The 24,843-nt window shown below is 36.7% G+C and overlaps 1 protein-coding gene across 1 annotated transcript; it reads left to right on the top strand.

Moving 5' to 3' along the window:
* The first annotated feature begins 4,635 nt into the window (after positions 1-4,635).
* Positions 4,636-23,702, top strand: LOC139719374 (cation channel sperm-associated auxiliary subunit epsilon-like). The gene is made up of 22 exons (XM_071630789.1): positions 4,636-4,680; positions 5,327-5,451; positions 5,964-6,059; positions 7,081-7,230; positions 8,428-8,500; positions 9,511-9,628; positions 10,417-10,484; positions 11,288-11,446; positions 12,045-12,219; positions 13,516-13,679; positions 14,518-14,600; positions 15,198-15,279; positions 15,843-15,956; positions 17,121-17,258; positions 17,830-17,924; positions 18,500-18,545; positions 19,229-19,311; positions 20,169-20,268; positions 20,819-20,908; positions 21,451-21,611; positions 22,319-22,503; positions 23,611-23,702. Exons 1-22 carry the CDS (start codon positions 4,636-4,638, stop codon positions 23,700-23,702), a joined length of 2,442 nt encoding a protein of 813 aa, XP_071486890.1.
* The last annotated feature ends 1,141 nt before the right edge of the window (positions 23,703-24,843 follow it).

The following is a 24,843-nucleotide window of genomic DNA, read 5'->3' as shown; positions in this document are numbered from 1 at the left end:
TCGTTTCAATAAAAAACAACTTGACACAAGAAATATTAATTTTTATAAATAAGCAATACCTGCTGCGTGGAACCCCAGTGATCAAGTAGATATACACGTGTATGATGTCTGTCTAGCAGTCAGGTCATTGATTCGAGTCACACCTCAGTATGTATACCCATGAATTTTGTCGTGGCTATTATTGAAACCTGAATAAGGACAATTTGTGTATCACTTGCAATAAAAAAAAAAAATCATTTTACTTTATATTCTGTTTAAATATTTATATCACAACCATTTCAACTTGGATCTCCATCACTAAACTTTGAATTCCTCTAGTCTTAGGATTGTATGCTCTTTAGTAATTCATATAATTGGTTTCCAATCATCTCATTAAATGTTGAAAACTGAATCCCCATTTCTACAAAAAACTATACCATCCCTTTAATGCTGATTTTTCATTGTGTATTTTGCCATTTTCCCCTCCCCCTTTCTGAAAATTGTTCAGTCAAGTACATGTATTGTTTAAAGTGTCTATAACTCAAAAAGTAGCTGCAATGTTGGGATGCTTTCTTCAGGATGATTGACCATTTGTGTACTGAGAGACCTTCCCAGCTAGCTACATGCATTCACATGCATTATGTATGAGTATGTCCCATACGTAACGCATTTGTCCCATACGTAACATTATTTCAATGCCTAATAAAAAATATTCCTTTTACTGTTTTTATGCCTCCGCCACGAAGTGGTGCCGGAGGCATTATGTTTTCGGGTTGTCCGTCCGTCCGTCCGTCCTTCCGTCCGTCCGTCCGTCCGTCCGTCCGTCTTTCCGTCCGTCCGTAATGAATTTTGTGGACAAGGTAACTATCAAAACCTGTTGAGGTATCCTAATGAAACTTGGCATGTATGTGTATTAGGGGGTGAAGTTGTGCCTATCAACTTTTGGGTGCACGTGCTCAAGGTCTAAGGTCAAAAGGTCAAGGTCAAATACATAAAATTTCACTATTTCCACCATATCTTTGCAATGCCAGAAGATATTTTCTTGAAACTTAGTGTATACATGTATTACCCTATTTAGATTCTCTGGTGAAAGTTTGGGTCATGAGGTCAAAGGTCAAAGGTCAAAAGGTCGAGTAAAAGTATTAAAACTTCTTTTTTTTCTCTGTAAATTGGAAAATTGTTCATGGTATCTTCATGGAACATAGTATATACATGTACTGACTGGCAGTGATTATCTAGAGAATGTAGGGTTCATAGGGTCAAAGGTCAAGTGCAACACTTCAAAATTTTACTATTTCCCTCATGTTCATGCAATGCCAGCAGGATTATTATTTTTTTTTTACACTTGGTGTATGCATGTGTAATCTAATTGAAACTCTCTGGAGAGTTTTGTTTTGTTTTGTTTGTTTTTTTTTGCCTCAAAGGTCAAAAGGTCAAAGATCAAGTGAAAGTGCTGAACTAACTTTTCCTCCATATCTCAGAAGTGGCTCAATTTATCGTGAAATTTACTGCATATTTATGCATGTTCTACCTGAAAGTGATTACTAGTATCTTATGAATTTTAGGGTCAAAGGCCAGATGAACATGGTAACAATTTACTATTCAGTACAGAAATTGCACTCTTTCTCCATACCGGTACCATGAAAATTACTCAATGCATAAATGTATGAATGGGTCAAAGTCAAGTTAAAGTCCTTAAATCCCCAAATACATGCTCTCCTTTTCATCCAATTAAACCAAGGTCAAGGGAGGTGAACATTCAACACATTTGTGACAAACTTGTAATTTCAATATTTTGCCAGTTTTGTGAAAATGTAATCACACATTGTCCACATGTACTATCTAGACCTATTAGGAAAATCATGCATTATGGCGGAGGCATACCAGTCACCATAGCGACATTTCTAGTTTCTTTTTTCTATGGTATTTAATTTCTCTAAACAATAAATTAGAACTTTCCAAAAGGGCATTAATATAACCTTAGCAATTTCAGAAAAAACCTAAAAAAATGACCTCAATTTGTTACGTATGGGACATGTCATGATAGGACACGAGCTAATTTGCATAATTAATTTGCATAATCCCTAAATTTTCATACCAAGTTAAACTATTTGATGAACTTCTTATGTCCACATATTAATCAAATATCATTTGCTTTCCTTTGAATTAATATGAATTTTTATAAATGTCCCATATGTAACACTGTGTTTCACATTTATGCAAATGAAGTCCTTGAAATTTGCATAAATTTACGTGATATAATTTTTTTCCTCCATGGAAATAGAAACTTCAACTCATAAGCTTCAAAATGATACCAAACATGTCAATATTGAGCAAAGATGAAATTTTGCCTTCTGAGGGGACCTTATCTTGGACTTGCCCCTTTGTGAAAAATGCAGAAATAAATCAAATTACAAAAAAAATAATAAGATCTACATTTTTCTTTGCAGTACTTTATGTTTGTACTGTGCCATCATCAAGAAAATGTATTGCAATCAATTTGACTTTGTCTTTCTTGTAACACACCTATTGTGTATAGCTACAAGTTGACTACTTTGGAGAACGAGAAAATTTCCTCAGATGGGGAGTGCCGGCTCAGTGCAGGATTGCAAATGCATCGTAAGTCCTTCCGTCTCAATAACTTGTAGAGGTTATGGGCTTACCATCTATTTGAGTACATTGTTTCAACCATGAAAGCTTTTATGTGCAGCAGTAGTCTAGACTTTTAAAACTAATGAAACGATTTAATTCTTTTATTCTGACTCACATAAGCCACACAAAATGCGTGCTTAGCCAGAGAGGCTTTATCATCCATTTTCCTTTTCTATTTTATGGCCAATGTTTTGACACAAAATCAGCTTGTAGAGTGTTGATTGAAGAGTATGAAGAAAATTTTTATCTTTAAGATCTGATGTGAACATATAATATCTTGATTTTAAGCACATGAACAGGAACATACTTGAAGGTGTATCCACATTATCATTCATTTAATTTCATGTTAGTACTATGGTTCTCTTAAGAACTAAAATGTTCATACTTTGACTATATTGTTTAGACTTGGAAATTTAGATTGGAGAAGATTTCAAGCTTTTAATGTTCAAAAAGATAAGACCTCAGTTTGCCCATTTTTCACTTAGATCATTTCATTTCACATCTTGCTTGGCTTTAGGGTTTACAACTCTATCAGGGCAATGTAGTAGTAGGTCACATTATTTTGTAGTTGAAACCTTACACACATTAGATTCTGTTGACGTGTATTGAAATAACAATAAAGACTTTTTTCTTTCCTTTACAGTCACTTGAACACCAGGATTAATTGTAACAAAGCTGGCTTACATGAAGTGAAATTGCAGTATATGGAAGGAGGTGGAGAGGTATGATTGTTCTTGATTGTAGTACACTACAATCTATTCAAGTAAATGCTGGTTTCGGAGAATGATTTCCTTGGAGTAAAGTACAACATTTCTTATTGTAGTGTGTTGAGGCTTATATGCTACAGGCAACTCTCGTTATAAAGAAGTCCTTAGGACTGGAATTTTCTTTCACTATTTCAAAATTTCATCATTGCTGAGCAATTAAAGTATATGTAAAGACATAAATAATTTAGATTATAATTTGGGGACGTGATGTTAACTTTGGTGTAACAAATATTTCATTGTAACCATGTTTGTTGTAATGGGAGTGCACAGTGGCTATCATCAACTTTCATTGATCACTGTTGTTGATTTTTATTCTACCTTAGTTCCTGGTATTTCTGATCATTAAAGAAATGTCATCACTTTTCCTACAAAAAAAAAACACTGCTTGGAGATCTTGTTGTACAGAAGTTGTAATCAATCATTAGCCCTCAATCAAAACTTGGATAGAACAGCTTTGCATTTTATTTGAGATCATTCTATAGAATGTTTTCATTATCATTTTTTTTATTTCAGAAAGAAGATAGCCGAATCCTGATCATGAAAAAGAGTCCATTATGCTATGACTGGTATGTGGCTGCACTGGAAGGGTGAGTATGTACACAAGCCAATTATTGACAAAGTAGTCTGCCAGATTGATTCTCCTCTTTGACCTCATGAGGCTAACTTTCAAAAGTTCATTCTTTTGTAAAACAAAAATGTTGTTTATACATCCTTTGCAAGTAGGTTCTGCTATCTCGCTGAATATTATCTCAAAATGTATATATTACGAGTCAAATATCTCAAATGTTTAGTTCACTTCTGTTAGTTGAATTTGTTGATGTTTGTTTTTAATCTTACCATATTTGTACAAGTTATTTGGGTATATGTATTGATATCTTCTCTGAATAGTAGAGTTCATTTATAAGGTGATTTTGTGTATTTTTTACACAAAACAGGCAGTGTTGACCTAACAAACATAGGTTGGATGGTGTCTGGCTTCTTTCAAGATTTGTGGTCAGTTAACTTGACTCATTCAAATAAAATCACAGACCATTCAATACCAGTGGATTCATTAGCATGTAATGGTTTTCACATGAGCTTTGTTTTTGTGTTTGTTTTTACTTGTTGATGTCTCCATGTGAAAGAATATCTACCAAGAAATGTCAATCTTATGCTAACATCTTATGTTGAAAGTAGAAACCAAACAGCAAGACAACCTTCAATCACTGTGCGAGTGTGGATAGTGGATGCTTTGCGTATGGATGTGGATGAGGGGAAACACTCTGCCGACACTCCTTCAGAGGTAATCTTGTGGTCTTCCAAATTGAAAGGAAAGACATACTTTTTTTTCTAAGATGTGTTGTCAAATGCTAGATAGATACATTGTACATGTAGATAGTTAGATAGATAGATAGATAGATAGATAAATAGAAGATAGGCAGATGGATAAGTAGATCTTAATTTGAGTGCTTGTAGACATGAATAAGTAAATTCTAAACTTTATGCGTGGTGCATAGTTGTATATAGCATAGACCTAAAGGGATGATTTATGGGTAAATTCTTACATGTTCTGCTAAGGTAGGCGGCTGCAGGTTAAAGAGAGAGAGAGAAATAGAGAGAACTACCGTAGGTTATGTATGAGTTTTGTTTCGTTTTATGGCATTTGCAGTCATATGTGCTGACTGACTATACATGCTGTTTACAAGATACAGAATCAACCATTTTCTTTGAGAGGAGGGGGATTAGAATTTTGACTGATGGGCATAACAGAAGATATTCTCTTTTATGAAATAAGAACAGATATTTAGGAGATCATGGCACATCGTTGAGAGAAAAGTCCAAGGTGCATTCATTTCCTCCTCCTTTCCCCAAACAATATGAGCCCCTTTTTAAAACCAGCTAGAAAATAATTATATTTACTGCTGCTTGTTTGTTTGACATCCCCTCAGTTTTCTGCCGATTTGTCTGCCATCTTTGCTGGCAAGGGTCAGATGCCCCACCTCACAGAGCTCAACCCAGACCCAAGATTTTCCCAATGGGAGTGGTCAGATGGGGTTTTCCTCACTCAACAAGGGTAAATATTCACTCAGCTTGAAAATGGATACAGGCATATCTCTCAGTGGACATCAAACCAGTATTTCAAAATTTGTATGGAGTGCACAGCAAGTGTTCAGGAGCTACAGAGGAAGAAATTTAAAACAGACAACCATTATAATCCCTCTTTCCTAAATGTTGATATTCATGCAAAAGTTTGGACGAAATGATAGTTTCAAAAATGTGGTGATTAAAACATATCTGCAATGTACTGTCAGAATAGCATAATTTACTTTGATTTGTTTGCACTACACACTCATCTCCACACAAACACACATGATTCATTTTATCTTCATTTCAGTGTGTGTGACTATGTGACTTTATAACAAACTATGATATAATATATGCACAATCGTAAGAATAATTTGATTCTTTTCCCCAAGTAAGAGAAAATCTTGTCATCATACCGTAAAATAGTCACAGATGTGCTTCTATCTTTCTGTCTTTGTTCAATTTCAACTGTGGTTCTGGATATATGCTCTTCACTGCAAGGTTCTGGGAATTCAGCATTGATGCATCAAAGAGTAACACCAGGACTGTGTTTGTCACTGGCAAACCCAGCATAGCTGCACGTGGCTGCTTTATCAGGTGATCTTAGCTAGATGTATTTGTTTGCAAACTATTATATTGTTGCTGGGGCAACAAGACCTCGTATCTATAAAATGTCAAATGTTTACGAGAGCAAAAAAAACCCCCCAAAAACATGGCAGCCAAAGCATCATATCAAATGGGATCGCCTTTCCTTTGACATGCTGTGGTGGCTTCATTTTTGGGGTAAGACAGCTAGGATTTGGACAGGACATCACTTAACTGATTATCTGACCATTAATCAAAGAATGTCATTTTCACCAAAATTTGAGGTACAACATCTTGCCACCCCAGCAACAAAATGTAGCTTTAAAGCATATTTATTAGTTCTTCTTCCTCGTTATTTTCTGTTAAGTTGTTGTTTTGTTTTGTTTTTTATCTGGAAGAGCCTTGCCAGTGATCAAGCACACATTTTATCGAGGGCCCTGTTTATCAGTGCACCTGTGTGCATACATATGATACTCATCATCCAACATTGCCCTTTATTATAAAAATCATGTCAAGTAAATACTGTATTCACAAAACAAATCGATTTTTTCAAAATATGGTTTGAAGTACTAAGTAGTTCTTTTGAAACCAGTACATACAAGTATTTGATTGCCTGTAGTTTGATATTAAGACTAGATAATTGAAGACATGATTTAAGTATATGCTGATGCAGAATCATTTTTTTATTTTCTAGGAGAGATAGAACATAGTGGAACTATTGTAAAATGAATACAATAGGGCAATACCCCTACAAGAATGCCCCTTGTGCAGTTTAATCGTGGACAAGGAGTCCACTCTTACGCTGTTCACAGTGTATGTCATACACAATTTGCTGCATTTCTTTCAAATGAACTTAAGAAGAAAGTCTATTTCTGACAAGGCGTTACACATCAAATTGAATTGTAAAATTCATTTGCTAGATTATGAAATGTAGACAGTATGAGATGTACAGCTCCAACAATGAGAAGACTGGTAAGGTAACAATCCATCAGATAGTGAGAATGTGAATGATGGAATTTCCGTCTTCATACAGGGACACTAAGGAGCTCATTCCATGGCCCTATGTGGATGAGAGGAGAGAGCTACTGAAGGGAGGAGGTACAGTAACCCTCAGGGGACAGCCCCACATTAGTCTGGTTGTTACAGACCCTTGTGAACTCAACACAGCTGCCCTCATCATAAGGTAAGTGCATCTTAGGAGAATGCTAATGTAACCAGCTCCACTAAAAGCATAAACACTTCTGGACACTGTTGCTGAAAGTGTTGCACTTCAGTGCAACTTTTAGAAATTAGATGCAAGTCTCCCTCCACCCCCCCCCCAAAAAAAAATATGTTCAATCTTCATTATCATACTACTAATTACTGTAAAACATGATATATTCGCGGCATGAAATTTTCGCGAATTGGAGCTGACAGCCTTTTTCGTGGCATGAAATTTTCGCGAATTGCTTCTGGCGTTCAATGCATGTAGTGTAGACAAAAGCTTTTGCGTGCATTTTAATTTCGCGAATTTTGGCGCTCGTGAAATTCGCGAAATTAAAATGCACGCAAAAATTCCTCGTTTTACAGTATTGTTGCATGTATTCCACTAGATGACAAATTTTGAATCACATTTGGTAAAACCTCAGATATTTTTTTTCCAGCACATTGTGCAAAAGTGAAATGTAATTTGCAACCAAATGCATCTTGCAGTCTACAACGCTTAGTGCTTACTGGCAATTGATTGCAAGTTGTGTTTGATATTTGCATCTTATCCACGTTTGAAAGGTTCAGAATCCCCTGGAAAAGGAGATTGACCAATTTTACCAAGAATACACAGCTGTGATATATGAAAACTCTTTGTGAGTGCTCCATCCATTTACGGTATGATTTGTATATTGTTGCAGCAAAGAAAAAAAATGGTTCCTAAAAACTTGTGTATCATTGGCAACACTGACTGCTTCTAAAGCTTATTGCTGAATGTTTCTTTTTTGATCTTGTGATAGCTGCTGTGTAACCCATATGTAGCACAAGTATATTAATTTGCAAATTGGAACTTAAGTTATGATTTCATGAGCGATTAAATTTGCAACTGATAGCCATTGTGATATGGAGTGATAAGTAAATTTTCCATTTTCAGGAGAAAAGTTTAATTATTTCCCACCTTGGCTTACAATACACAGCGTATTTGTAGTTACACAAGGCATCAATATAGTGAGTTATCAATTTCGTGAATTTGGGATCTTTGTTTGAGCAACAGCTGTTTCCTACTGACTGGGCATATTTGTCTAGACCTTGACATGGCTTGTTCTATAAATAGCATCTTTCTATGCAACCTTCACATATTCCTTTCACAATAAACAATGACATGCCCTACAAAGTTTCTCCTTTCTCTTGTCAGTGGGAGATGTGTTCTTACTCTTGATGGATTCATATCTACTCTTGATGTTGCAGTCCCTGACATTGTGATAACAGTGAGTGTACTTCTCTAAATATGCAATCAAACTCAATAAATAGTGCCAATAGATTCAAATCAAAGTTTGTAAACTGATTCAATTTTTCCTCTCTCTGTCTCTCTCTTTCCCATGAAGAACACATGATTGAATTATTTTATCAAAGGTAAAGAAATGTAGTGTCATGTAAAGAGAAAACGCTTTAGAATTTTTGCTCCCATTGAGAATTATGAAGAACTACAAAGAGTACAAACATTCACAGTTCTTCCTGATGACTTTACATTATATATTCCAGTGAATTAATATAGATATTTCATTTTATGAAATTAAGTAGTTGTTTACTTGAGCCGTTTCTCTTATATAATGCATTTATCATGCCATAAACCCTGACATATTAGGCGTTTTCACATCAGCCAGATAAAAATCTAAGCTCGAGATATTTTTCGCGAATGCGAATTAGCGCGCTATTTCATTTCTTATTCACATCAGCCCTAAGAGAAAGCCCGAATTTTTTTCGAGCTAATTCGACAGCTGAGTATGTGCAAACAGCATCAGTAATGTGTGTGCCCTCTCAAAAATTCCTCATGGTTTGTGTGCAGTTTGCCTCGATCGATCGGGTCACACACGCTAGGCATGATGGGATGCATCGCGCTAATTTCTCGAGTCGTTTTCACATTATCAAATAGCGCGCTACTATCCCGCTATTTCAGAAATTTCCCAAGTTGGACTCGAGAAATTTTCTCCATCAGAGCGATACAATTAGCGCGCTAATTTGTGTTCACATTATGAAATAGCGGCTGCGCGCTATTTCGCTATCGGGATAATTTCTCAAGTCAGAAAATAGTGCGCTATTTTGAAACATCGGGCTGATGTGAAAACGCCTATTGAAAGTTATTCAATGTATTTACCCCAAGTTTTTTCCAGATTATATTTCAGTCATTTATGTTCATATTGCATTGTGGTGTATAACGAGAAAGAGAAGAAAAGCCTGGAATCAGTGTGATATCTTTCTCTATGCTGTACTTTCTCAGAATGGTATGCAGAATGTGACAGACATTGCCATTACCTCATCACACATTTTCTACCTGATGTCTGAAGGGGCTCTTCTAGCACAGAATCGCACATCAGGGGACTTCAGCCTTGTAGAAGGTATCTGAATGATAAGTGTTGATGTTGACATTTTTATGGCTGCATTTATCTAGAGAGAGAATCATGTTTGAAACATGATTTACAACACGGTTTGAAAATGCGATTATTGGGCTGCCGTGTGTATCTAACCATTATATAATTGCAATGCTGCTTTGTTCCGTTCGACCCTGGAAGTAGAGTTCAGCTGAGGCCCAAGCTGTAACGTGCGAGGTGTATACTGCATGGAAGTTGACTTTGCAGCTGGAGATATAAACGCGGCTCCAAACAGCATTGCATTTACCAGAAGGGCGATCATGGTCTCAAACGCATTTCAAATTGCCCTTCCAATGGCATTTCAAATCGGCGTTTCTAAACACGTTTGAAAACACGGTTGCATCTATCTATTGCCCCAAAATGCCTCAAATGCGTTTAGGATCGTGATTCTGCCTCAGATAATTTTAGATAAAAGCACCCTAAGTTATCAATTTGTTCCGTATTTGATCATTGCAAAAAAAGTGTTGTTTTTTGGTGGATGGGGGGGGGAGAGAAAATTGAATACAGAATTTCAAGAACAATCAGTGAAGTTACCAAAGGGACTTTTATATTTGAAAAGAAAATTGATGTCAAATCTCTAATAATCATGGTATATCTGTCCAAGGAAATGAGTGTTGCATACACAGAGTGCTTTAACTTGAAACACATCCAAGGTAACCAAATGATATGAGTGGTAGTGGTGATTATGTGTGTGAACGAGGCTTTGATGAAACATTACTCATAACACATAATTCTTGTTTGCTTTTGACTGTTAGTTCCACAGAGTGTAGTACTCCGACAAATTCAAGGCAGGGAATGGTGCCAACATTCTGAAATACACATGGTAAGAGTTTTAACTTTCATCTTTCTTTCTTATTTCATTTCATTATCTGAGGTGTGTCTTGAAAAAAAAAACAGCAACGAAGGTCTTCTCTTTCAAACTATGAATAGATGTCACACAAATAAGCACATCATTATACTTTGACAAATCATTTCATTATCAGAAGGAACATGGAACTAGCTGAGAGGGGTTAATTTGTATTGGTGTAGCAATGGCAAAATTATCTGACAGTTGATTTGATATTGTTGAAGAGACTATACATCATGACCCTAGATGTGACAAATTCATAAGGTACATGTACATATCCAGTTTTAAAATGCTATCAACAGGTGGATATACAGTGTGTCTGTGATTTGTGCCTGAACATCTCTTTTCACATGAAGTTATACAAATGCAGGCATGATATTGCATGTTTTTTGTATGAGGAGATATACATGTATACCTTCAGAGAAATTTATATGATAATTTCAATGATCGTATGATTTTCTGTATCTGCATGATGTCTGTACAATTATGCCATCACAGCATAGGTGTTACTGTAAACATATGAGGTCAGTTACTCAGTAACAATTTGCATTAAATGTAATCTTGACATGACAGATGAAAATGTTAAGGAGGGTGAAATGGTTCAGTAAAAGCTGGATTAATGACTGAACAAGGGATCTGATATTCACATGCCTTCTGACATTCCAGGACTTCTTCCATCTGCATAGTGATGCATCAAAAAGGCCTTGCCACTTTGCTGTCAAAAGCCTTACCTAGTTGTATTAACAACTTGGCTCGTTTTTCCTTCTTCCTCCTTACAGTTTGAAAATGCCATGTTCATTGGGTGGAACGAAGAACAGGTGTACATCTGGGAGGGACCTGAAATGAAATGGAAGATCCCACTACACCAGCAGCCCTGGCCTATTCCTCTGTGGCTAGATCTTGATCACCTACAGGCAGGTGTCATAGGTCACAGCAGGGTCAGGTCATCATTAAATAAAGATAATTGCATAGCATTCATGGAATACCTTATGATTTTGGGATAGGTAATGTGGTGTATACATGCAACTACGTCCTATCTATTCTTTTAAAAAAAGTAATAGTAAATCCAAATGGGATACTGCCTTGCTTCAAAAAGATATCTCAGTAATAACTGATGACAGCTATATTTGTTGGAAATTTTTGTTGTATCATAATTTGTAGAAAGTGGCCTGTTTTGAAATATAGTCATTGATCAAATATGATTTGCATTTGCAATCGCCGTAAGTGCTAACGATTGTTTAATAAAACGGGTTGCTGAAGTGAAAATTCTCAAGATACATTGGACTAGCTTGTAATTAGTGCAATATTGATTTTTAACCACTACACGTCCTCTATAGCCAGTGTGTAAAATGATAAACAGCTTGAGTAAACACAAGGTATGATAGTTGGAGCCTGGTTTTTCATTTCACAGACACCCCATCCCAAGAAAAAGCCCAGTTTTACAAAGATGGCAGCTAGCTGAAGTCTGATACGTGACTAAAGTGCATGTGTTTGTGCCGTTCTTTCATTGACTATAAATTGCCTTCATTCCTATAGATCTCTGTTGAGAATGCAGCATTCACCACTGACCCCCAGGAGGTTGCTATTCTCCTGAGACTGAGTGATGGTGATCATGTTGTCTTCACTGTCATCAAGTTTGACATGGTGTCTGTTGGGTGGAAGGACCATGTGCCTCTCTTTTACAATCAAACACGACCAGGGAATGATAGTGGTGAGTTGTCATGCTCATTGGTACTCTTTGTTTAGAAGAGGACAGTTCAATACTAACCTTCATGTCTCTCTGTACTTTGCTACACTGAGTGCCTATGTTTTATGTGACCATCATTGACATCTTAAGAGTTACTCAAACTTTATCAAAACATACGACTCAAAATTTGTGAGACGACAACGTGCACACTGCTAACACACATTAGCGATAACGGTATGCAGCACACAAGTTAATAGCTTATTTCTGTCACAGCAGATGAATAACTTGTGGATATATTCCTTTTTATGCCTCCACCACAAAGTGTTGTTGGAGGCAATATTTTTCCATTTGATGAATCTCGGTCCCTCCTTCATTCCCACAGATTCTCAGAGATATGCACCTGTCAGTTTCTTTTCTAATCTAATGTGAAGAAAAGAAATCCCATCATGTGAAGGCTATGACTATTGTATTGATGATTGAAAACATTTAGGGAAATCAAGAGAACTTTGAAGTGAATGTAATGTTTGTCAGTCAGTTTGTCAGCTTCACCTTGTAATTGGTTTTTGTTTCCTGCAATGCTTAAGTTTTACTCCATCCTTTTGCATGAATGTGACTGTCATGTTTACACCACCACATTTTAATTTTGACCAGGTCTCTCACTCATGTTTATTCATGGATCAGAGGAAAATCTCATCATCTGGGACCAGGAAAGTGTATACTACAGCTATCATGCAGGTTAACATGCATTTTAAGCAATACTGTATAACCAGAGATTTTCACATATGCAGGAAGCCAGGATTCATGAAAGTAAAATGCATGCGAAAGGTTTTGTCTGCACAGTGCATTGAATGCCAGTGGCAATTTACGAAAGTGTCATGCCGCGAATGTTTCTGGTTTTATGGTATTGTACTCTAAATGATTTAGTATACCTGGGGCCCCATTTAATCAAAAGATAAAATCAATTTCAAATTTCCTTACCACACAGGCTGCCATAGACTTAGAGTTGAATAAAACAGGGCCCAGGAATACAGTCATAGAATAAACTCAATCAAATGTGAGCATTCCTATGGTGAGGACTCAGTTTTGATAGTAATTTGAACTTAAAATGATAACACATTTGTCTAAGCAGTAATCTCTATTGCTACATGTTAACATTTCATTTTAGAAATTAAGCTAGATAGGTAAATCTAGATCATCATTCAAAATATTTGAAAAATCAGGAAAAATGAGGAGTAAAAGAAACTTTGATTACAATATTGCAGTCTGGGAAAAGCACTTCAATATCATGCAAAAAGACATCTGTTTTTTTTTTTCCTCCAGGTTCTGATCTTGGCAAGATGGCTATTCTCAATGACCCAGCTAATGACTCTTTGGTAGAGTCTTCCATCCAGCAGGTCATAGTGACTGAGAGCGGTCCAGTAGCTCTTCTCTCCACCACCAATATCCTCTATACCTCCATGAAATACCAGCAGAATCTCATTAAGGTAAAGAGACAAGGATCAAGATGATGGGAAGTCTGTCATTGATGATTTGCCTTCTTTATGAAAGTACATATTACCACACCCTATTGTCCTGTGCCGTTCTTATGTGTAGTGTATTTGTATTGATCTTTTTTTTTTTACTGTACTTAATTGTTTGTTTCTTGGTCAAATAGATAATGAGAATGATGATAATGATAAGAATGCACACCAAATGAGGAAAATATCTCAAAAGAGTGGGCAAACAATAGGCCTACATGCAATGGTGGATTATAGCAAAATTTCATTCTGTGGCACTTCTTATTGAAAGTGAAGGGTAGTTGATAATAAATTCTGTGCTGTACGTGCCAGTCATTCAGTAATACAGCATATACATCGTAAAAATAAACAGTAAACTTTGCATACTCTGAAATCATTGAAATATGGACAATATGTTAACCTAGATATTTTGGACAAATTCATTATGATAATGTGGCCTGTTCCAGGCAAGAATGAAAACGCAGAAGTTATAATGCAATTAATTAGGCAGATCTTAGACCTGAAAATGGTAGTCGGGTATTTCCAGCAATTATTCATTCATCCATTTTATTTTTCCAGTGTTTAAAATGCCCATCTAGCTAGAAAGCTGTTTTCAGAGGGGCAGTGACACTGTGTACATTGTTCAATAAAGTGAAAATTATTTTCTAGCACAAAACAATGCTGCCAAACAATACTGTAATGTAGATGCTGCAGTCATACATCTCAATTCAGAAGGAAAATGACCATATTATTACACGTACCAGCCATGCAAGCAGTACATACGAGAAAAGTGACAAGGTTGTTCATCCATCATTGTATTCCACAGCATTCTTCTCTTGCCTCTCCTGACTCTGACTTGGCTCTGTATATTGACCAGCTTGATAGAGTCTACCTCCTTTCTTTCAATGAGTGAGTACCTCCACTACCTTTACCTGCCACATGATGTTTTATGTCCACTCTGACTCATGTATTAGTCCTCTAACGATGGTGGGTAATATGAAGTTTTAGCCTGGACTTTCTCTGAAGTGACACCTTTCAGACTTTATGGATGTTCTTCATTTATTGACATGCAGGTCTGTTGGTTCTATCTGCTTGGAACTGTTTTGGTATTTAATTACATATGTGACTTTAGAACAGATCAAGCCTTGTTCTCTCTTTAAAATGAAACAGTGACATCAAATGCAGTCATAAAGAGTGACATGAAAAATGAATGAAAAGAGGTACCTGTCTCCTACTTCATTTGAGAGGTGTGTTTTAATAACATGGTGATACATGGCACATCTCAAAGTTGTCCTTTGATGATATTTTTTGATATTACATTGTGATCTACAAACTTATCCTAAAGATTGATAGTTATAAGTCTCTGCAATCAAACAAAAAAGTCATTGTGCAAATCTGATACTAAGGCATTTGACAGAGGCAGTGTCGAATTGAATGAAATGCATGGCACACAATCTTTACTCTCTACATCCTTGTACGATGTACTATTGTGTTAATTTTTGACAGGTCTGATTTAGAGAGGGTGGGTTATGCCTTGAGGCCTGACATCAAGACTACCGTGGATCTGATTGACCCAAACTTGTGTGCTGTAAGATAACAATCTTTGTGTATTCATTTCAGTCTTTACTCCATGTCCATAGACTTAAATGTGCAGAGCTGGTGTTTAGAGAAGTTTAAAAACAGCTTTAACAGTGATGTTCAATTCTGTACCATATCTGACTTTTGTAAACTGTGAAAAAACTGATGAAGAGAAGAATGAAAAATTAGAACTAACAGATATCTGGGCCCCATTTCATAAAAGATGTTAGGATGGCAACTCTTGCTGGAATGGCAACTTCCAATAGCAACAGCCAATCAGGAAGTTGGATTCTAGTCGTTACCATGACAATTGCCATTCCAGCAAGAGTTGCTATCATATCAACTTTTTGTAAAATGGGGCCCAGGACACATGATTGTGCAGCATTGCATGCTGAAATGTTTCAATCATAATCATGAAATGGTTTATCTCAGAAGTTTTTAATAGATGATGGCAAATTTTAACAATTGTAGGTAGGGCAAAGTAGGTAGTGGTTAGGATAGAGATGATCCTTGGGATTGGATTTCTATTGTATACCAATGTCAATTCTTTAATTTTCATTCCCGTCTGTATAGTTTATCCAGTTCCGTCACAGTCCCAAGTATCAGGTATACTACATTGACATAAGGGACAGTGCAAGTTTCTGGGCTGAACTCATCTTCACAGCAGACAGATATAATGACATTGAGGTGAGTTGAAAGACCAGGAGTGAGGCAGAAATTCTAGATTGCATTATGGAATTCAGCTGATCTCATTTGTGCTTGCTGTCTACACTGGTAATACTGCAAATATATACCAGCTACTTTTTTTGTCTCTGCGTGGATGCTTGGAATCAGTAAGTCAGAGTATACATTAGGGAACCTGATTGCCCCTAAAACTTCAAACTGTAACCAGTAAATTGTTCTATGAGTAACATACATTAAATATGATAGCCATCATTTGTGTATGCTACTGTTTGTTTGTTGTCTTTTTCTTATTCTTGTTCCTTTCTTTGTGTCTTCTTTGTTTTACTCTAATGAAACAGATTGTTGCTTCCAAGCCAGAGAAAATAAACATGATGAAGGACACCTTTAGGGATTTCTATCCTGGAAGACGATTGATAAATAAGGTGACATGATGTAACTTAAGGCTTCATGATATAGTTTATATCATTGTCATTTGGAAATAAGTAAATATATAAATTTGCCGTCTTAGCCACGGAACATTCTTGATAGACTCATATGATGCACAGGTCCTCAGGGCTACAACACACTCTGACACGACAGTGACCATGATCTTTTAAGCCATGGATCGAGGAAATTTGTTCTCATTTTAGCATCTTTTCTAGAGAAAAAGGTGGAGTGCAGAGTGAAATATTTTGAACACCCTGCATTGAAAAAAAGCCACCGTCCTTCATATTATTAATGTGTTTGCAGTTGGGGAATTTAGTTGAGTCATTTCCATACAAATACAGTGTTAAAAGAACAAAACTAATGTAGAAAGTAAATTTTCTTTACAAAGTGGTTAAATTTTCAACTGAGAAAGGCTTAGGTGATAAGATCATAAGAGTTATTGACTTTCGAGTTTTGGTTTTGTTTTTTGTTTTTCGAGTTGATATGCTGTCAGGAATGACTCATTTAGAGAGAAAAAAAAAGGAAAATAAATGAAATACACATGGAAGCTATCAAAATGCCTGTAATTTTATTCAATTTAAAGGGTATACAATTACACATTGTTTTCATGTGCTAACGTTGGTATAAGGTTAGGTCTTTGGATGTGATTTACAACAAAAATCAGAATATATATGATATGTAGTGGCGTCATTCTGCATATATCTTTTATCTTGTTAAAACTCTGCACATTTCTGTACATAGACTGTGACAGTTACTAGCAGTTTTCAGTATGTGCAGCCTGCAGTGTATCAGGAAGCTTTAGCACAAAGCACAGGATTCGTTACCATGGAGATGAGACCAAGGAGACTGGGTACTGGCTGCAATTCTCCACTTCATATGGTATGAACAAACTGTCCTATAAATCTTTATTTCATTGAAATCTATTCATATTTCTGTATGACTCTAACAAGTAGGAGTTGATGGTATTGAAACTTGAAAGTGACTGTGATGAGTCCATTGGCCAGTAGCATCGTATCAACATCGGAAACTCCAAACTTTCTTCTGAAATGAAGCAATGATAAGAAACAAGCTGGTGAGTTCAAAAAGCATGGCATGCTGTTTCCAGCACTAAGAGTCAATCACCCCGAGGAGCCGTTTAGTTAAATTCTAAAACCATAGCATTAGAACCAAGCATCATGAAGACTTCTCTGAAGAGAAAACCAGGCTGTGCTGTATTGCAAAGGAGAATCAAATCATTTTGTATGATAGTTATCAATTGCATCCAAGAAATCAATACACAGGTCCTGCTCACAATTCTTAATAGTTGGACCTTGACCTGGTGAAGAACTTACTTCTTATACAAGGAATGCACAAGTTTAACATTCTTCTGGTAAAGTTCCACATGCACCCTATTTGTAGACTTGTGTCTTTACACTGAGTGGTGACATGTTTGTATATGATATTGCTGCAGATTGCTCACTTAGAAGTTGGCTGTCCCCCACGGAGACATATCAAGGTGCAGAAGCCAGCAGAGTGTGATGATGTGGGTTCTTTCACAATAAGCAAGTAAGACTCTTGGAGAAGTTATACTTCGTATTTTTGAATTGCATCTTCATGTTAGGGAATGGAAATGCAGATTTTGTTGTGGTGTCACTTTCTATGGTTGTGAATGTTTCATCACTATTGCAAAAGCACATTGAAAGTAAAAAAGTATGTGTATTACGATGATTTGTATCTCCAGATGTGGTTGATTCCAGAAGATTCTCCTAATGAGGATGCTCCACCCCCACCCAATGGGGATAATCTCAAGGCGGAACCCTCAAACATCATGGGTTTCGTGTTGTTTTCCTTTTATTTCTATTCTTTTAAAGAGCTAAAAGTCTGTGTGTGTGTGGGGGGGGGGGGCAGTTTTGTGGCCCCCATGATGTGCAAGTTGTATTTGTATTCAGTCACATAATACTGATAATAACATGAGGATAAGAGTGACTTTATTGGTATTGATGTGAGATGATAACACTGTAGCTGTGTAAGCAATTTGTACCTCCAAAGTATAACATTAAGTGTATAATATTAACAATGTAGAGTAAAACTTGGAAGGTTGATGTCTGATGTTTGAACCCCTTCTTTGCTACCTCTTGCAGAGATACATTCTGGCTGGCCAATGGACAAGCACCAACTGAGGATATGGTAAGACAACACATTGAATAATTCCCAAACTTTTTCACTTGTAGTCACCTGCACATGAATATCGTGTCATTTATGACGTGTGCCAAATATCACCATATTGCACCTAATGTCTGTACTTTGTAAAAACACAGGAATAAACTAGTACATAGTGCTTTGTTTGAAGAAAGGCAACTTGAAGCAGTGTTTGTAAAGAAAAAAGCACATTGTACTGAGTTGCTTGTTTTAAGTAATTACTCTTATGTGTGTCAAAGAGAAATTACCAAGTATGGTTGAAAAGTGCAATTGTGGACTGCAATGGAGAAAGCATATACTTATGAAACTATAGTGCAAAAATTGCACAAATGTGTCTGCTTGTAATGTGTAATAATATTTCATCTACTTGATTCTGTGGAATTAAAAAAACAACAACATTTGTTTAACCCGACTGACCGTGAAAAATTACTCAGGCAAAATGTTCACTTTAATAGTACTTTAACATCTTCTAAAGATCATTCATGTACAACACAACATTACCGCGAACAAAGTATTCATGCACAAATGTTTACACACACAGAGGACAAAACCAAGCATATACTTTCACATGCCTTGATGCTCAAGAAATAGCCATAATTTCCTAATCAGAGCTAGCTCCCATTTTGTCACCTCTTTGTTTGAGAGATACAATATCGCAATTTATCATACAGGAAGTAACTTATAACCAGGCAGTGCATGGATGCCCTGTGCGACTCTTGGCTGGGGAGACCTTGTTCAAACCTATCATAGAATTGTGAGTATCTGAAGACATAACTATCATACGCTGAACAGCCGAGAGTTCTTATGTCAACATTTTGTGTGTGTGTGCCATTCTGTACGTATGGAAGTAAGTTCTGTGGAAGTCACCGAAGTCATAAAACCTATTGGTACAGAGAATACTGGTATTGACCAGAATAGCAGCTTGTTACCTTTCATTTAGAAATGAGGCAAATGCATTCAAAAAGCAGCAACTTATGTCAGTGCAAAGCAACATTTGTGGATGTAAATTTGGACTTATGTAGCAATGTGTGGACATCAGAGACAGTAACTTTTTACATTACCATCAGGTACAAGGATAGAGAAAAAATACTGGCTGCACTTCTAAGGAAATAGGAAATGTAGTATTATAACGTTCTCACAATGAAGAATTCATTTTTGTCACTGCCGACAGTTGAACTAAAAAATGTTGATATCACAGAGTGATGAATACTGTTTATCATTCAGTGCAAAATGGGACTTAATGTCAAAAATTGTTTGCTTCACTTTCTTCCATCGATGCACTTTCGAGAATGACATATTGCGTTGATAATTGTGTCTGTTACATAGTTTGATGAGAAACATATTTCATGGAGCTGGCATAGAAAACTATTTCTACCGTCCCAGCACATCGCCAATGACTAGTCCACAGCTTGGCTGACAGGATGCTAATGGCGATGATCATTAATTTCAACTCATCTAAAAATATTAACTTCTTAACACAAGAAATCACACTGCACAGCATTGTCAAGTAGGTATATGGTAATAGGATTTACAAAATCAAAAGAATAAAGTGGTGCAGTTATTGTAATTGTGTGATGCTTTTTTTGCTGTTGTTTTTGTTTCCTCCCTGAGATATGATGGTGACACCATGGTGGAAAATATGACTGCAAACTATGTGATCTGGGAAGACAACAGAAGACATGATTTCATGTACACTTTATCCATGAATACGGTAATAATCCTCAACAGATATAATTGTTTGCGCATGCGTGAACATTTTCCTAAATATTAGTATTTTCTCTTAGCTTTTGAGAAATATCTAAAGTGTACAAATCAGGACAGTGGCCAACTGAGACTAATGAAATTTGTCACATTTATGAATACATTGAGGATAGAATACTCATTATTCAAAGGTGATTTTGCTACACAAAAAGTGTTTTTATAACAACCTAGATTTTGTAAAGGATATGTGGAAAACTCACAACAAATGTGTGAAAACAAATTAATTGTGTGTACCCACATGGCAAAGGGCCTATTGATATTGAAATGTACTTTGATGTTAATTTTGGAATACAAAATGATGTCTGTGGACCAGGGCCATGTCAAGAAATGTTGGTTAGACAGGAAGCATTTCACAGAGTCTGTTTATCAAAAGAAGTAAAGTTACACAGTTTCAGGCATTTATAGCACAAAAATTCACAGAATATTTCATGATAAACCTCTGCACATGCAGAACCTGATTCTGTGATGGAATTGATGACCATGTGTTCTTCTTCACATAGGTTGGATGTCTGAGAGAGGCTCAGACATGGGAGGAAATGACCAATCTAGCTGGAAGAAGTGGGCCGATGCAGGACATATGGGGTCCTCAGGTGAGTGTAATAAAAAGGAGATATCACTGCTGAAATTTGAATTCATTGTAGGTTCATGAGAGATTGAATCTTCTTACTAGTTCAGTGAGAGTTTTGTGTAATCATAGACAAAGTTGTAGGGTGTATTGCTAATTGATTTTTGGTCCAATGTGAGAGTGCTGTATTGCTCAGTGTGTATAGGACCATCGTACCTCTTCTCAGTCCCTTGCTTGACTTCGCTGCTAGCAGTAGAGGTGCCCTCAGATAAGGCAGTACCTTATCTCTATTGCCTAGTCTTTTGGAAAGGAATTAAAGATATTGGTCTTGTTGGATTGCTAGCTTATAAGCACCTAATTGCTTTCTTCACAGCCAAAAGGTAAATCCTGACTAAACTTAATAACTTTGATTGGGGGGGGGGGGGGGGGGTGATAGGCGTGTACTGATTTCTTTTTGTGTGTGTGCATTTGTGTGTGTGTGGGGGGGGGGGGGAGGGGCAGAGATGTGCACAGTTACGTGATTGCAATTTTTATACTGCGTTTTTGATTATTTCTTTCTACCCCCAGAACTATGAAAGCTGCTTCATCTATGGTGTCACTGACCCACCTGTCCTGGAGAGTCCCTATCAGGTTCTGAACCACTCCAGTGAGAACAGAATCCAGCTACGGCCACGTGGGGGCACAAGTCTCTTCCTATTCACAGCTCAGGTTGTCGACCCAAACTACAGGTATGTGTTTGTAGATCTGCATTCTACACGGCCAAAGTTTCTCCAAGTGACTTCATTTGTGGGAGTCATCTCTGTTCACGAATCCTTTTAAGGTTGTAGTGATAATGGAATGAAATAGATAATATTAGAGTAGAAGTAAACTCTATGGGACACTATTATGCAGTATTGCTATTGATATTTAAAGGGTGATCTAGTTTCTTAAATTCATGCAATTACAAATCCCTGTAGAGAAGAGTAAACAGGAATGTCATACATTTGCTGTACATGGTTGTGAAGAAAGTGTAAATCTTGGAACTAGCATGTTGTGATAAGTTACAGTATACCTAAACTCACTCATCACTAGATAATAGCAAGCTAGTTGCTTCTTCATTAAAAGCATTGTTATCACTGTCATCCATATTTGTGTATATTTTCAGTATGGCATATATTCAGTAGATGTGACAAGTCGTTGTTCCTTGTACACTGCCACCAGACATATTTAGCATTTACCCAACAGGGGTCCCCCCCCCAAAAAAAAAAAACAACAACAACAAGTTATTCATCTCGAGTATTTCTATTCAGATCCATTTCAAATCATGACTCAATCATTTCCTGTTTGCTAAAGACACCATTGTTCTCTACTAGTTTGCAAAATACAAGATACATGCATGTAACATTCATGCAGCAGCCAAGCAAACCAAACATTTCTCTCATTGCATTCTGCTCAGTTTCTGTCGTCTCCTGGCCAAGTTTGCCATCGTGGTAGAAGACGACGTGGTGGAGTTTTCCACAGCCACGCCCGTCATGAAGATCTCCATCGGTACTTTTGCTGCTGTCACCTGTACAGTGGGAATCCTCTCTTACCTCTACTACAGACAGAAGCACATCCAAGACCTGGACCTCGACATCCAGCGTAAGTATCCGAGACTTTTGTCCTCCTCATAACATCTCATTCACAAAAGCCAGAGTCAAGACTACCAACCAGTATATTAATTCATCGTGGTAATCTTTGGCCAGACTGCATGAAAACATTAATCCATTGTGGTGTATTTAACCTGTTGAGGATGAACTAATTTTGCTATAACATGCATTTCCCATAGACACCTTCCCGAGTATACTCAGGACTAGTCTCAGGTTAAGTAACTAAGAGGCATGATATCATGGCTATAATGGCTAATGGCATGATATAATGGCTATTTGTTAGTGTTATTTCTTAGTTTGCTTAACTTTTGTAAAATGTCAAGACTTATTTAATGAAACAAAGGACAGTCTTGATTCTATACATGATACCTATCAAACTATGGGTGCAACAAATTACATTACAGGTCCATCTGATCAAAGTTCATGATCTTTTTATCAAAATACAAGATGAAATAGGGTGTCAAATCAAACATGCAAATTCATTAAGCCTTAGCAACCATTTCAGATGTTTGGGGAGTAAGAGATATATATTGATGAAAGCAAAATGTATGTCTTCTTGAGGTTTTCTCATCTAAAGGCATAGGCATATCATTGTGATATAACTCAACATCTAGTTTATGTATTTCGGGAGTGTGTCTTGTGTTTTTAGCGCAAACTACGTTGTCCTGTACTAAAGTGCACTCCCGTAATAACAAACATGGTTACAACGAAATTCCGGTTACAACGAAGTAAAATTTTAGGCTCCAACCTTATAAGGTCTATGTTTCTATTGTTTATTTGTTCAAATATAATGAAAGAAAATTGCCGGTTCTGAGCACGATCATTATAACAAGAGTCCACTGTACTTCATTCTCTGACAAAATTGGCAGAAATCTTCCTCACAGGAAAGTGAACTCGAAATTTAAGATTGGGGACTGTGGTCACAATGGAGACCCAAGGATGAGGCCACTATGGAAGAATAAATACAAAATGAAACAGAATACAAGCCTGAATGGAAAAGTTCTTCATTTCCACAATTCCATTCAAGGTTTTATGTCTGGCAGACCGTAGAAATGAAATAACACATCATAAATATCTGCACATCAACAATTTTTTTCAGATAACTATGCGGACAGGACAGAAACAAGGGATACGGTGGCGACAGGGCTGGGTGAAGAACCCGGGGATGACAGTATCCCAAATACTGACTGATGACACTGCCCATCAGAGGGATGGTATTATCTTGCCACTCTTACAGACGGCGGAGCTATCATGGCATTCCAGGTGTTATGTCTGTATGATCATGCAATAGACTCTCTTTACGGGAATTCTATGAAAATGTAAATGTTATAACCTTGTGTATGAACAGTAAACAGTGTTGGAAGCAAATGGAATTCTTAAAAGATTACTTTTACGATCTAGATAAAAAAACCTCCTTGTTTGTTGTCAATTCTTATATTCAGTGTTCATCATAGGATGAGTTTAGCATGTTAACTTTGTCAGAGTGCTTGCATCTATGAAAAGTATTTGCATGAAATAATGGCAACATATGAGAGGTGTTGGAGGAATGAATTACATTCAGACACTGCCTCGAGAAATTTGACTGCTCCAACCCAAGTGGCCTGTCTTAAATGGTATGGTTAGATTGGGCAATTCATACTGGTAATTAATTGCATTTACTGTATGCCCTTTATGTTTTGCAAATTGAGACCTGTTAGATGATTTTGCAAGAGGTTGAATTCATGATCGAAAACCTTATTGACAAAACCATTAAGATGTATTATCCCTTATCCCTTAAGAGGAAAGTTAGAGAGTTCCCACCTTGGATACGACATAGAATGAATTTATGTTACAAGGGGTAAATATTTTCTGGAGTTTTTAATTTAACAAATACAATTGTACATGTATTGGTCAATTTGTAAAACTTGTGAAGCATAAAGTCACCAGTTAACATTTTGACATACAGAGTACAGTATCCGGGTAACAGGGTATATATTCATAGCTGATAAACCGTAACCTAGCTGCTCCAATGAAATAACTTACGATGATTATACACTTTGTTGTGAAAACAGGTACCAAGTTCTTCTCTGCTTCCATTGGAAAAAGGTGATTTCTCACATTTTACTGCAGTAAACAAATTTATCTAATCCCAGCATATCACGATCTGGCTTTTAAAGACTCATTCTATTTCATGTGATATACATCAGTCTTCACTGCAACTGTTCACTAATGATGCACTACAGTGGACTCGCGTTAAAACAAAGTCCTCGGGATCAGCAGTTTTCTTTTGTTATATCGAAATTGTGTTATAACTGAACAAATAAACAATAGAAATACACAGAGCGGATAATGT

Source organism: Diadema antillarum, unplaced genomic scaffold, assembly GCF_040938485.1.
Source record: "Diadema antillarum isolate AM-2024a unplaced genomic scaffold, OU_Dant_1.0 scf00000109, whole genome shotgun sequence".
NCBI lineage: Eukaryota > Metazoa > Echinodermata > Echinoidea > Diadematoida > Diadematidae > Diadema > Diadema antillarum.
Note: the sequence above shows the minus strand (reverse complement) of the source record. Positions and strands in the feature narration are given on the sequence as shown.